Source organism: Coregonus lavaretus (assembly GCF_964263955.1).
Source record: "Coregonus lavaretus genome assembly, chromosome: 27".
Classification (NCBI taxonomy): Eukaryota; Metazoa; Chordata; class Actinopteri; order Salmoniformes; family Salmonidae; genus Coregonus; species Coregonus lavaretus.
Window position 1 is genome coordinate 17,840,062 of NC_140014.1, and position 13,411 is coordinate 17,853,472.

Below are 13,411 nucleotides of genomic sequence, written 5' to 3' on the forward strand. Positions count from 1 at the left end.
ATGATGCTGCCACCACCATGCTTCACTGTGGGGATGGTGTTCTCGGGGTGATGAGAGGTGTTGGGTTTGCGCCAGACATAGCGTTTTCCTTGATGGCCAAAAAGCTCAATTTTAGTCTCATCTGACCAGAGTACCTTCTTCCATATGTTTGGGGAGTCTCCCACATGCCTTTTGGCGAACACCAAACGTGTTTGCTTATTTTTTTCCGTAAAGCCCAGCTCTGTGGAGTGTACGGCTTAAAGTGGTCCTATGGACAGATACTCCAATCTCCGCTGTGGAGCTTTGCAGCTCCTTCAGGGTTATCTTTGGTCACTTTGTTGCCTCCTTGCCTGGTCCGTGAGTTTTGGTGGGCGGCCCTCTCTTGGCAGGTTTGTTGTGGTGACATATTATTTCAATTTTTTAATAATGGATTTAATGGTGCTCCGTGGGATGTTCAAAGTTTCTGATATATTTTTATTACCCAACCCTGATCTGTACTTCTCCACAACTTTGTCCCTGACCTGTTTGGAGAGCTCCTTGGTCTTCATGGTGACGCTTGCTTGGTGGTGCCCCTTGCTTAGTGGTGTTGCGGACTCTGGGGCCTTTCAGAACAGGTGTATATATACTGAGATCATGTGACAGATCATGTGACACTTAGATTGCACACAGGTGGACTTTATTTAACTAATTATGTGACTTCTGAAGGTAATTGGTTGCACCCGATCTTATTTAGGGACATCATAGCAAAGGGGTTGAATACATATGCACGCACCACTTTTCCATTATTTATTTTCTATAATTTTTTTTAACAAGTTCTTTTTTTCATTTTACTTCACCAATTTGGACTATTTTGTGTATGTCCATGACATGAAATCCAAATAAAAATCAATTTAAATTACAGGTTGTAATGCAACAAAATAGGAAAAACGCCAAGGGGGATGAAGACTTTTGCAAGGCACTGTACATATATTCAGACCTAAGCCTACTGTATACTGTATTGAATTTGCAAAAAAAAACGGATGCATTGTTAATTGGCAAAAGGTTCCCTTTCTGTGCAGTGAAAGAGTATAACAACTGAGACTTCAAACAAATCAACAGTCACTGCCATTGTCTCTGGACTCTGGTCTCTGTCAGTGTGGAAATCTGACATCTGACTTTACATGGAAAACTGATGTCTGATCTTTCATACTTTCTACTCTATTACTTCCAGTCATATCTGTAATCACACTATGCGTGAGTGATGCTTATTTCCAATATTTTGTTTGATTAAACATCAAGAGAAAAAAGTAAAAGTCTGGTTATAATTTCAATACAAAGACGTTATTATGAAATGCAAGATGCAAAGCAATGACTTTTGTCATAGTGTCACAATAAAAGATTTGGCTCACCAGAATGACACAATTTGCTATAGTGGTATTTGGTATTTTATTAGGGTCCCCATTAGCTGTTGCGAAAGCAGCAGCTACTCTTCCTGGGGTCCACACAAAACATGAAGCATAATACAGAACATTAATAGACAAGAACAGCTCAAGGACTGAACTACATCAATTTTAAAATGGCACACGTAGCCTGCATATCAATACATACACACAAACTATCTAGGTCAAATAGGGGTGAGGAGTTGTGCCGTGAGGTGTTGCTTTATCTGTTTTTTGAAACCAGGTTTGCTGTTCATTTGAGCAATATGAGATGGAAGGAAGTTCCATGCAATAATGTCTCAATATAATACTGTACGCTTTCTTGAATTTGCTCTGGATTTGGGGACTGTGAAAAGACTCCTGGTGGTCCCGTGTAGCTCAGTTGGTAGAGCATGGGGTTTGCAACGCCAGGGTTGTGGGTTTGATTCCCACAGGGGGGCAGTATGAAAAATGTATGCACTCACTAAACTGTAAGTCGCTCTGGATAAGAGCGTCTGCTAAATGACTAAAATGTAAAAATGTAAATGTCTAGTGGGGTAAGTGTGAGTGTCAGAGCTCTGTGTAATTGACTATGCAAACAATTTGGAATTTTCAACACCTTAATGTTTCTATAAAAATAAGAAGTGATGCAGTCAGTCTCTCCTCAACTATTAGCCAAGCGAGACTGGCATACATAGTATTTATATTAGCCTCTGATTACAATGAAGAGCAAGACCTGCCGCTCTGTTCTGGGCCAGCTGCAGCTTAACTAGGTCTTTCCTTGCAGCACTCGACCACACGACTGGACAATAATCAAGATAAGACTTTTTGGAGTGCGGTGTCATAAAAGCAGAGCATCTTTTAATTATGGACATACCTCTCCCCATCTTTACAACCATTGAATCTATATGTTTTGACCATGACAGTTTATAATCTAAGGTAACACCAAGTAATTTAGTCTCCTCAACTTGTTCAACAGCCACACCATTCATTACCAGATTCAGCTGAGGTCTAGAACTTAGGGAATGATTTGTACAAATACAATGCTCTTAGTTTTAGAGATGTTCAGGACCAGTTTATTACTGGCCACCCATTCCAAAACAGACTGCAACTCTTTGTTAAGGGTTTCAGTGACTTCATTAGCTGTGGTTGCTGATGCATATATGGTTGAATCATATCCAATGAGTCATTGTTCTTTGATCCTCAATTCTTACAGAACATTTTAAAAAAGCTCAGCTCAGGGTAAGTATCTTACCGGAGATAATTAACTAGTAAACCTATCAAAGATATGTGCACATCTGTGGTTGGAGTTGTGGGCTATTCAATTAGGGGAAAGGATCACTTGAAAACATGTTGACATTTTTTTATCCACCTATCAATGAATTCCTGAATATGTTATTGACACCATGACAAAATAGTAGCCAATTGACCCCCCCCCCCCCCCCTCCATTGCATCTCTTTAAACAAAATCTAAATAAGCTAAATAATATGACATCTTTGATTGAGTTGACAGAATTTCTATGATGACGGTCCTGTTCCGTTCATTGCGTAACATCCGACATTCAGGGTGAAGACTTCCTGACTGCCTGCTCCACGATGGCGTCCTGCTCTGAGGTTGGTGTTTTGACGAATTATATCCTGAAATAATAAAAAGGGGGGTTTCATTAGTTTTGACTAAGATATACAGTTACTGAAAATCAAACTGACATTTTAAATATATTAGTGTACCCAATGCAGAACCCATATCAGTACTTCTAATGTCTTTGTTTACAGTCTCATGGCTAGCGCCAACAGCCTTACGTAGCTAACTTGCTAGCATTTCAGACCATTCACTTTATCCCTCTTAGTTATATATGTATCTTTCGATTTGCTTTTAGCCACTGATGTGTTTGTATTATGGATTAGCATGATAAGTAACTTAGCTAGCGTTACCTTGCTGTGTCTTGCCATTGTACAGCATGGATCCAACATTACTTATGTTAGCTAACTAATGTTTATCCGATTTTCCATAGGGATCTGCGTCGGTCAGTTATGAGCCGACCGAAAGTGCTGCATCTCAGAAGAGAGAGGAGAGACTACGAAAATTCCGGGAACTGCATTTCAAAAGGGTGAGTTTGTTCAAAGGTTCTCCTATTTCAGACACCTTCTATTAACGTCTTAGCCCAATAATGGACAAAAGGAGCCTAACGTTACTCCTTATAGACTAAGGCTCCAGCCCAAAAGCCAGCAGAAGGCTATGTTGAGTCATTTCATCTTACCGTCCAAAGCAAAAACCAAAGGGAATTTATGCAGCTGGCTATACACTTATCCCCCGTGGACCGGTTCGTACATAAAACATTCTCCATTCAGGCTGCAAATGCGTCGATTTCCTCCATAACTCGATTTAATGGCAGGAGAAAATATGCATACTTTCTTTATGACACAACAGTGCTATAGTGGCTAATGCAAGTCCTGGATGTTTAGTATGGCGTTCAGCCAATCAGACCAGGGGTGAAAAAAGACTGCTGCAACCTGATTGGCTGAACGCGATATGCAACATTCGGACTAGCAAGCAAACTAACAAGCGCTGTAACATGGACACGTGGGAACCCTATAAAGTTTTGTTGTAGTTTAACCTTTTTTTTTTTTTTGAAAAATATTTCTCACAGATATGTTCCTTATGTTTCCAAAATCGTACCCCAAGCGATGCGTTTTAACGTTCAGAACGAGCATCAGTGCTCATCACAAAACTTCCCCGGCCAGAACATACTATTGTCAATGGGTACTAAAGATAGTTAGCGTCTATGAATGGGTTAGTAACATCTTAGTAGCGTACCCTCATTTGAGCTCACAAGTAGCTTGAGTTTATATGGTATATCTTGGATCTGTGTTCTTTGTATTCAAGTTCTGGAATTGATGTATTTTATGGTATCCGTTGCAGAATGAAGCACGCAAGCTCAATCACAAGGAGGTTGTGGAGGAGGACAAGAGACTGAAGCTGCCAACTAACTGGGAGGCTAAGAAAGCCCGTCTGGAGTGGGAACTCATGACCGATGAAAAGAAAAAGGTAGCGACCTCTTTATCAATGGACATAATTAACTGCTATGCATAAAGGGAAATTTCACCCAGGGTGACTCTGTTTTGATCGTGTCTGAGGCATTTCTAGGTCAGTGAGATGGGTTTCACACATAATTGGCCACAAAGAAGGCAGGTCTGGGCTTCGCGCGTCGAACGGTACACCCGATGACTGCATCCGGTGTATTGACTGGGTGGACAAGATCTAAAAATGACTGTAGTCCTGCCTTGTGGCATTTCGCGAAGCTACTATATGTTTGTCGGCATGTGGATATGGTTGTCCTTGTTCGATAGAGCCATTGGACGTCTTTCAGCGATGTTCCTATCGGCTGATTAATTGCTAGATATACAAGGGAACAGATTTCTTTCCAGTCTCTAAAAGACTACAGCTCGGTGTGGGGTGGAGCTTCCTGCTCTGGCCCTTTTGTGCATTCACTGTGAATGCTGGACCTTGTGGTTCACTATGAGCAGACAAATACACAGGAAGTCGAAACTTCCTGATTCTAATAGGGAAATGAAAATGTGCGCATTTTATCTTGCGTTGAGGAATGTAATGTTAATATAGTAATGACTATATACAGTGGCAGAGCTAAGGTGAAATAATTATTATCATAGAGACTGCTTTGTTGGATGAACAGTCATGTGTAAGCTGATGTTTTTTTGTTGGCTGGTCAAAAAGATGTCAGAAGTCAACTGCAAATTGTGTACCTTAGGATAATAGATAAGTAATGTTATAAGTTATCTAGTAATTGTATGTACTCTGTTGCTGTTTAGTGACTTGGTGTGTTTCTGTGTGATTTCAGGAGTGTGCGGCCAAAGGGGAGGACTATGACAGGGTGAAACTGCTGGAGATCAGTGCTGAGGATGCTGAGCGGTGGGAGCGAAAGAAGAAGAAGAAGAAGAACCCTGACCCAGGATTCTCAGGTGAGAGATAGGACTCCTTTACTGAGTGAACAGGACTTCCATCCCTCAGCTGGTCAGTTTTCCTGAACAAGAAAAACTGGTCCCTATTTATAGGCTATTATATATTATACTGAACAAAAATATAAACGCAACATGTAAAGTGTTTGTCCCATGTTTCATGAGCAAAAAAAGAAATCCATGACAGTTTCCATACGCATGAAAAGCTTATTTCTCTAAGATTTTGCCCACAAATGTGTTTACATCCCTGTTAGTGAGCTTTTCTCCTTTGCTAAGATAATCCATGCACCTGACCAGTGTGGCATATCAAGAAGCTGATTAAACAGCATGATCTATTACACAGGTGCACCTTGTGCTGGGGACATTGTCTTACACAACACAATGACGCAGATGTCTCAAGTTTTGAGGGAATGTGCAATTGGCATGCTGACTGCAGGAATGTCCACCAGAGCTGTTGGCAGATAATTAAATGTTAATTTCTCTACCATAAACTGCCTCCAATGTTGTTTTAGAGAATTTGTCAGTACGTCCAACCGGCCTCACAACCGAAGAGCATGTGTAACCACGCCAGCCCAGGACCTCCACATCCAGTTTCTTCACCTGTGTGTATTTCTGTCTGTAATAAATCCCTTTTGTGGGGAAAAACTCATTCTGATTGGCTGGGCCTGGCTCCCAATTCATCATATAGTAACCAAAAAAGTGTTAAACAAATCAAAATATATTTTAGATTTTAGATTCTTCAAAATAGTCACCCTTTACCTTGATGACAGCTTTGCACACTCTTGCCATTTTCTCAACCAGCTTCATGAGGTAGTCACCTGGAATGCATTTCAATTAACAGGTGTGCCTTGTTAAAAGTTAATTTGTGGAACTTCTTTCCTTCTTAATGCATTTGGGCCAATCAGTTGTTGTGACGATAGGGGTTGTATACAGAAGATAGCCCTATTTGGTAAAAGACCAAGTCCAAAAACAGCTCAAATAAGCAAAGAGAAACGACAGTCCATAATTTCTTTAAGACATGAAGGTCAGTCAATCTGGAACATTTCAAGAACTTTGAAAGTTTCTTCAAGTACAGTCGCAAAAACCATCAAGCGTTATGATGAAACTGGCTCTCATGAGGACCGCCACAGGAAAGGAAGACCCAGAGTTACCTCTGCTACAGAGGATAAGTTCATTAGAGTTACCAGCCTCAGAAATTGCAGCCCAAATAAATGCTTCACAGAGTTCAAGTAACAGACGCATCTCAACATCAACTGTTCTGAGGAAACTGCATGAATCAGGCCTTCATGGTCGAATTGTTGCAAAGAAACCACAACTAAAGGACACCAATAAGAAGAAGACTTGCTTGGGCCAAGAAACATGAGCAATGGACATTAGACCGGTGGAAATCTGTCCTTTGGTCTGATGAGTCCAAATTTGAGATTTCTGGTTCCAACCGCCGTGTCTTTGTGAGACGCAGAGAGCGGATGATCTCTGCATGTGTGGTTCCCACCGTGAAACATGGAGGAGGAGGTGTGATGGTGTGGGGGTGCTTTGCTGGTGATTTTATTTAGAATTCAAGGCACACTTAACCAGCATGGCTACTACAGCATTCTGCAGCAATACGTCAACCCATCTTGTTTGTGCTTAATGGGACTATCATTTGTTTTTCAACAGGACAATGACCCAACACACCTCCAGGCGGTGTAAGGGCTATTTGACCAAGAAGTAGAGTGATGGAGTGCTCCATCAGATGACCTGGCCTCCACAATCACCTGACCTCAACCCAATTGAGATGGTTTGGGATGAGTTGGATCGCAGAGTGAAGGAAAAGCAGCCAACAAGTGCTCAGCATATGTGGGAACTCCTTCAAGACTGTTGGAAAAGCATTCCAGGTGAAGCTGGTTGAGAGAATGCCAAGAGTGTGCAAAGCTGTCATCAAGGCAAAGGGTGGCTATTTGAAGAATATAAGATATAAAATCTATTTTGATTTGTTTAACACTTTTTTGGTTACTACATGATTCCATATGTGTTATTTCATAGTTTTGAAGACGTCACTATTATTCTACAATGTAGAAAAATTGTAAAAATAAAGAAAAACCCTTGAATGAGTAGGTGTGTCCAAACCTTTGACTGGTAATGTGTGTGTGTATGCAATAATTAGGTCCCAGAGTTTTTCTGGTCAACTCACATGGTCAGGAAGAGCTCAGGCCCTCCTCTTTAGCTGAGGACCATTCAATCGGGGGCTTGGAGAACACCTACCAGTATGTTTTGCTGTACATCCTCAATCAGTTTTTTTTATCAGGCTATCACCTAAAATAAGATTTACACCTGGGGAAACAAGTGGGAAAGAGTGACTGTTTACTGTGGTGCTGTAGAGCATGGTTGTTTGTAAAGACCTCCTCAGCTCCACAAAGACCAGTCTTTAAGGCAGCAGAAATTAAATTGCGGGAGAGGGCTACTGGAGGTGGTACAGTCACTCCACCGCAGTGCAGCCCTGTACAGAGGAATTCTGGGTGCGTGTAAAGACCCCTTGGGATAAATAATTTTTAACTGCCTCCAATTTAATCTGCCAAAAATGATCGCTGTGTTCCCCGAATATGGCTGCCATCTGTTGCATCAAAACGTCTCTGAATTAAACCTCTGGGGAGAAAATTATCACCAGAGGGGCTTGAAAGGGCCTCATCTCCCTTAACCAGACGCAGGTTTTGTCGCAGGGCTTTGCGCCTGCTTGTCGTTAGTTCCGGTAATTATAACCTCTCTTGTTTGCTGCCATTGGCCCGCAGGTTACGCAGAGGCCCAGCTGCGACAGTACCAGCGCCTCACCAAGCAGATCAAACCAGACATGGACAGCTACGAGAGGCAGAGAGAGCAGTGGTGAGTCGGAGCCTCTTCATAAAACTCCTTTCGCTCTCTTCCTTTTCCATTACTGAGTGTTTCAGAGAGACCGTATTTCCCCCATAAAATGAGTAGCATGACATGTTTTATTTCGTCAGACTTAAGCTTTTAGTTATTTTAGATAATTGATGCTGCCATCACAGTTTTCACAGATCAGTGTGCCCCTCTCCTGCTCCTGGGTTAGTTTAGACATAGCCACAGACTCACATAATCATTTAATGTCTTGAAAGCGTCAATGTGAGGCAAACGCTCAAGAGGAACGGTATGGTTATAGTTATGGTGGGCTTTCTTGATCAGCCAAAGATGAGTTCAGTACCCACAGGTTTTTCCCCTTAATGGCTGCCACATGTGGAGCTGTGAAGGGGGCAGTACACTAAAGAATAATGTTCCTAGTCATAGAGATGACTGGTATTCAGTTTGGAGAGATGGATGGCGTTGAGGAGAATCATTATAATGCCTATTATGTTAACTGACTCTCCTGTTCTGTCTCACAGCGGTGAGGACTTCCACCCCACATCCAACAGTCTGATCCATGGGACCCACGTCCCATCCAAGGAGGGCATCGACCGCATGGTGGAGGATGTGGAGAAACAGTAAGCGTAACAGAGACTGAGAGATCCTATCCCCGTCTGTCCTCCCATTCAACGCACTGGAGTCCAAAACAAGGTCTATTCGTGGAATGAGTGAGAGCCCTTCGTGAATGGGACAGGCAGACCTTTGCGTGCATGAAACCTGCGGCATATATAATACCTACTGAATGAGCCCCAGTGTTAAGAGCCTGATGGGGCTGGCTGATCAGGCTCTTACGGTATCACCCGCTGAGGAGGTGCTGGAAAACTCTTGTCTTTCTATCTTAGTGGTAGACTGGGAGTGTGGCCTAGTTAATGAGCTCTCATCTCTGATTCTCAGCCCTTAGATTACCACAGCTTCTGTTGCATCTGCATGAATGGTGTTAAGTTGGCCAGACAGGCTGTCAGAAGAATGCATTTGCCCAATTCACTAATGCATTGCATGCCTTTTGAAAGAATGGCCATGGAATAGACCAGTCAAGCTGCACACTAGACCTTCCGTACCAGCTAAGGTCACAGGGGTTAAGGTTCTCCATCACTGCAATGGATTTCTGTTGTGGGTTCTGGAGAGCTCATGGATTTGGAGATAGTTGTTTAAAATAACTAATTGACTGACATCGGTTCAACTATATGAATTCCATTTTGTAATTTTTTTGTCTTTCCTGAGAGCTCGATGTGCAGTTTCTGTAGAGATAAATCAAATCAAGCCTGTACTGTGCAATGTAGTAGGGAGTTATAGTTTCCAACAGGCCAATATTCTACATAGTTTAGTGCAGAAAACATGGTAATTAACTACAATGACCATAATTCATTGCGTGCCCGCTTAAACTGGTCTGGTCTGTGAGGCGCAGACAAGGAGACTGAGAGAATGCATGATCTAAGTGATTGATAGTTGGTATTCAGCAATCATAAAAGTATGCCTTATTTACTTTGAAGAACTACTAAAATTGTGATTTTGTCAGACAGCAGCTCTATAGAGATGAGATGATGACTTGGAATGAAATAATAAAGTCATGTGAATAAATTATGGTTAACAAGTAATAAGCATTAATGGGCAGTCACTACCATCATGGGACTTTTATTGTTTTATTCTGTGCTACAGCATTCAACCCACCTAAAGCATACTGCATTTAATGTATAAAAAAATTGGAAATAAAAAACCATGATTATTTTTTTAATAATCAAACTGAACCTACCTCAAAAAGCACTAATCGCTCAGCACTAGAGATGACATAGCCTAATACAGAAGCATGTCTGTTCTACGAAATATGTGCACTGAACTGACATGCATGATTGTTGCAGACACTCTGATGAAGGGAGTAGTCCCTAACAATATTCTATAATGCACACCACCACTGCGCTCAACTCAAACAGCAGTGTGTAGCCTACTGTAGCTGCTTCAAAGGCTATACTTTATCACTCAGGATGCAACTTTCCATTGCTACTATTTTTGCCATGTAATGATATTAAAAACGAAATCAGACAACCCCATATTAGAATAGTTTACCTATTTACCTAGTCGGCTTGTTGATGTGTGTTCTATGCGAGATAAATATTCATTTCGAGGCGCATTCAAGTTGCGAGAGATGTATAGAGACGGAAACGTATTCTGACAAGCAGTCAATGCACAACAATTCTTAATGCAATCGCGGGAAAACACTTTTGAAAGCAGTTTTGGCAAATATATTTTGAAAGCAGTTTTGGCTTTTGTTAAAAACGAGGGGGTCCCAGTTTTCCATTGCTACCACGTTTTTTTCTTTACTCCTTCAATAGACGGGTTGGTTGTTTAGCAACAAAACCGACGCGTGCACAACTATGGGGCAAAACAGACAGGGTTGGTTTAGATTGTTGACAACATATTTATTGAAAACATAAATACATTTGCACAATGAGCACTTTTTGTCTCCCAACTACATTGTTACAGTTGTTGGTTAGCTTGTGAATTTTTACCATATTAGCATAGACATGACATCAGTCAAAACACATCAAAACATTACATGGTATCAAGAACAAGATAAAACTAGCTGAAACGAGCCACCTACGATTCCCAACATAGCTAGCAACAATGACGACAAGCTGCCATCCAGAATCAAAACACAGGCCTTCTGCCCCATTGAAGCGTGCGTTGTCATCTAACCCGTCTATTGCACGAGTGGCATCGATTTATAAATGAGTTTCAAGTATGGTTTAGGCGCAGCTGTGCAACAACAGAGCTCTTAAAGGGACAATGGCATCTTATAAGTGCAATGACATATTTTGTAATAGAATAAATAAAAAAAATCGAATAATTATTATTTATTTGTCATCAAATAATTATTCATAATTATAACAATCAGGATGTTGTGTCCAATGGGGTAACTGCAGATGGACAACCCCCATGCTTCAGCCTATGTCAATTTTATAGCCACTATGCTGCATCAGTCAGGATACAGGTGATGATGCTTATGGGCTATATGCATGGTCCAATATGTTAACATAATTTTTCCAATATGTTATTGGGCTCATTTCTGGAGGTGGAAATTATATTTTAGATGGTGTCATTTTATTTTATTTCATTTTGGAGTAGAATGTCCTTTTAAGAAATCACCAGAACTGAGCTTCTCAGTCCTTCTACATAAAAATTATCCTGGGGAGGACCACGGGCCACCTAAGCAAGGAGACTGGAACTGGTCGAAGTCATACTGTTTAATACATGTACAAAATTATCCTCTTTCCCTAAAAGCATGATGGTCATGACTTTCTTACATGAAAGGGGAGGTTAACTTGGCCCCAGACAGTCGATCTGAAATCGACTTAAGTTTTGTTTGTTCTTGCTTTAACCCCTGAGGTCAAGTCCTCATGTCCCACGCACCTGACCAGCATATTCCTTGCCCTAGTGTCCCTGGGTTACATTAGCCCTTACTCATTCTCTCCTCTCTCTTCGTCCAGCTATATTTGGGAGGCCTTGTGTTAGTGATGGTCCTGTGAGAGATCAGACGTGGCAGAAGCTGCCAGGGCATGACGCACATCTCTGTTTAGAAGACACTATGTAAAGGCTGTGAGTTAGCAGATTGACTCTGTATGTGCCTGTGTGTTCGAGTAGAAGGTTGTTCATTGGTGCTTTGGCATATGATCGTTTAGGGATCGTTGCTTTTGTGTGATGGTGAGTTGTTCTGGAGAGATTGGATTTTAAGTAACTGAATTAGGTTTTTCTACTATGATTGTTGTCCTTTTGGTTTGTAAGTTGTGTGTGTGGTCCTTTTGGTTTCTTGACACTGATCCTTTGCTGTTCTTCACAGGATCGAGAAGCGGGCCAAATACAGCCGGCGTAGGGCCTACAACGATGACGCAGACATCGACTACATCAACGAGAGGAACGCCAAGTTCAACAAGAAGGCAGAGCGGTTCTATGGCAAATACACAGCCGAGATCAAGCAGAATCTGGAGAGAGGCACAGCAGTCTAACTGGACTGGTCATTCTAATGGACACTTTCATTTCCTCTGCCATGTTGTAACTGAAGCCCATAATTATTCACTATGGTAACAGGACTGGTTATGTACATAAACTCAGTTTCAGTTGGTCCCTATGCTTACGTATCTAGGATGAAGTTTGTATTTTGACGCTGAAATTTCTTTAGAGGCATTTTATATTTAAATGTTTTTCTGTATTGTTACTATAATGCTTTTGATCAGTGGAAATGTTAAACTCTTAAGTGCAATCTGAATGATCTTCTAATGCTATTCCTGCCTTTCTGTCAGTGTTCGTATGTATGACCATGCATTTTCTTTAAATAAAACATCTTAAACTTTTTTGTTATCTAGCAGATTTGTAAGTATTGCCCTTGGTTTGTTGCATGCGGTCTGGGTTGGATGGGGGGGCTTGTCATGAGCGTGAGAATAAAACACTTATTCTTCTTAAGGCTATAGTGTGTTTCAGTTATGCCAGCAGAAGAATGTGTTAGTGCACGAGGAGATTAAAAAAAAAAAAAAAGCAATTTAATCGTTATCGCCCACATCTCTGTTAAGCCGACTGCCTCCAAGCAGAATGATATGAGCTAGGAGAGGCTTGTGACCTAAGATGAGATCAAAGACCGTAAACAGATTCCCATGCTATCCTCACCCATCCCCCTGGTTAATTTTCTCTCATATTCTGTATCAATGCGCCCTCTATGGGTTAATAGAAAACACGATGTGGGGGTCCTACATACACATTAAATGGAATTGGATCCTTATCCTAATTTGAATCAGACATCTGAGTAATGTTTCATCTGCATTAATGAATGTGTTCTGAATAAGCCTCATGGGGTATATAAATTAGATGGGGAAGTGGGGTTTCAAAGGCTAGCGTGCAAGAAAATAGTGACAAGTTGTTTATGATTTCCTGGTAGATGAGGACGGAGTGTGGGGGGTATACAAATCACATCTTTGATATTTGATTCTACTTTGCAGAGTTGTTGGGACCTTGTTTGGTTCTCAGGTGAGGGTTTGTCTGATCAGCCTGAGGATATTGGCTGAAGATGATATAAAGGAAAGAAACATGAATGATCAGCTTACAGTTTAGATTATATGACGATGAGGATGCTTTGACATTTTGCCTCATGGAGGGACAACTTTGGCAGTTATCTTCTTTAGCGT

The 13,411-nt window shown here is 41.3% G+C and overlaps 1 protein-coding gene across 1 annotated transcript; it reads left to right on the forward strand.

The window, feature by feature from the left end:
* Nucleotides 1-2,913: 2,913 nt before the first annotated feature.
* LOC311102752 (pre-mRNA-splicing factor syf2-like) lies at nt 2,914-12,586 on the forward strand. The gene is made up of 7 exons (XM_084144138.1): nt 2,914-2,990; nt 3,389-3,484; nt 4,297-4,422; nt 5,234-5,354; nt 8,117-8,207; nt 8,723-8,821; nt 12,076-12,586. Exons 1-7 carry the CDS (start codon nt 2,973-2,975, stop codon nt 12,239-12,241), a joined length of 717 nt encoding a protein of 238 aa, XP_084000264.1. The 5' UTR covers nt 2,914-2,972; the 3' UTR covers nt 12,242-12,586.
* The last annotated feature ends 825 nt before the right edge of the window (nt 12,587-13,411 follow it).

What these genes read in the sequence shown, in the direction of transcription:
- LOC311102752 (XM_084144138.1), top strand. An exon ending in GGGAACTGCATTTCAAAAGG is followed by an intron (nt 3,485 to 4,296) that starts GTGAGTTTGTTC and finishes TATCCGTTGCAG; the next exon opens with AATGAAGCACGCAAGCTCAA. An exon ending in CCCTGACCCAGGATTCTCAG is followed by an intron (nt 5,355 to 8,116) that starts GTGAGAGATAGG and finishes ATTGGCCCGCAG; the next exon opens with GTTACGCAGAGGCCCAGCTG.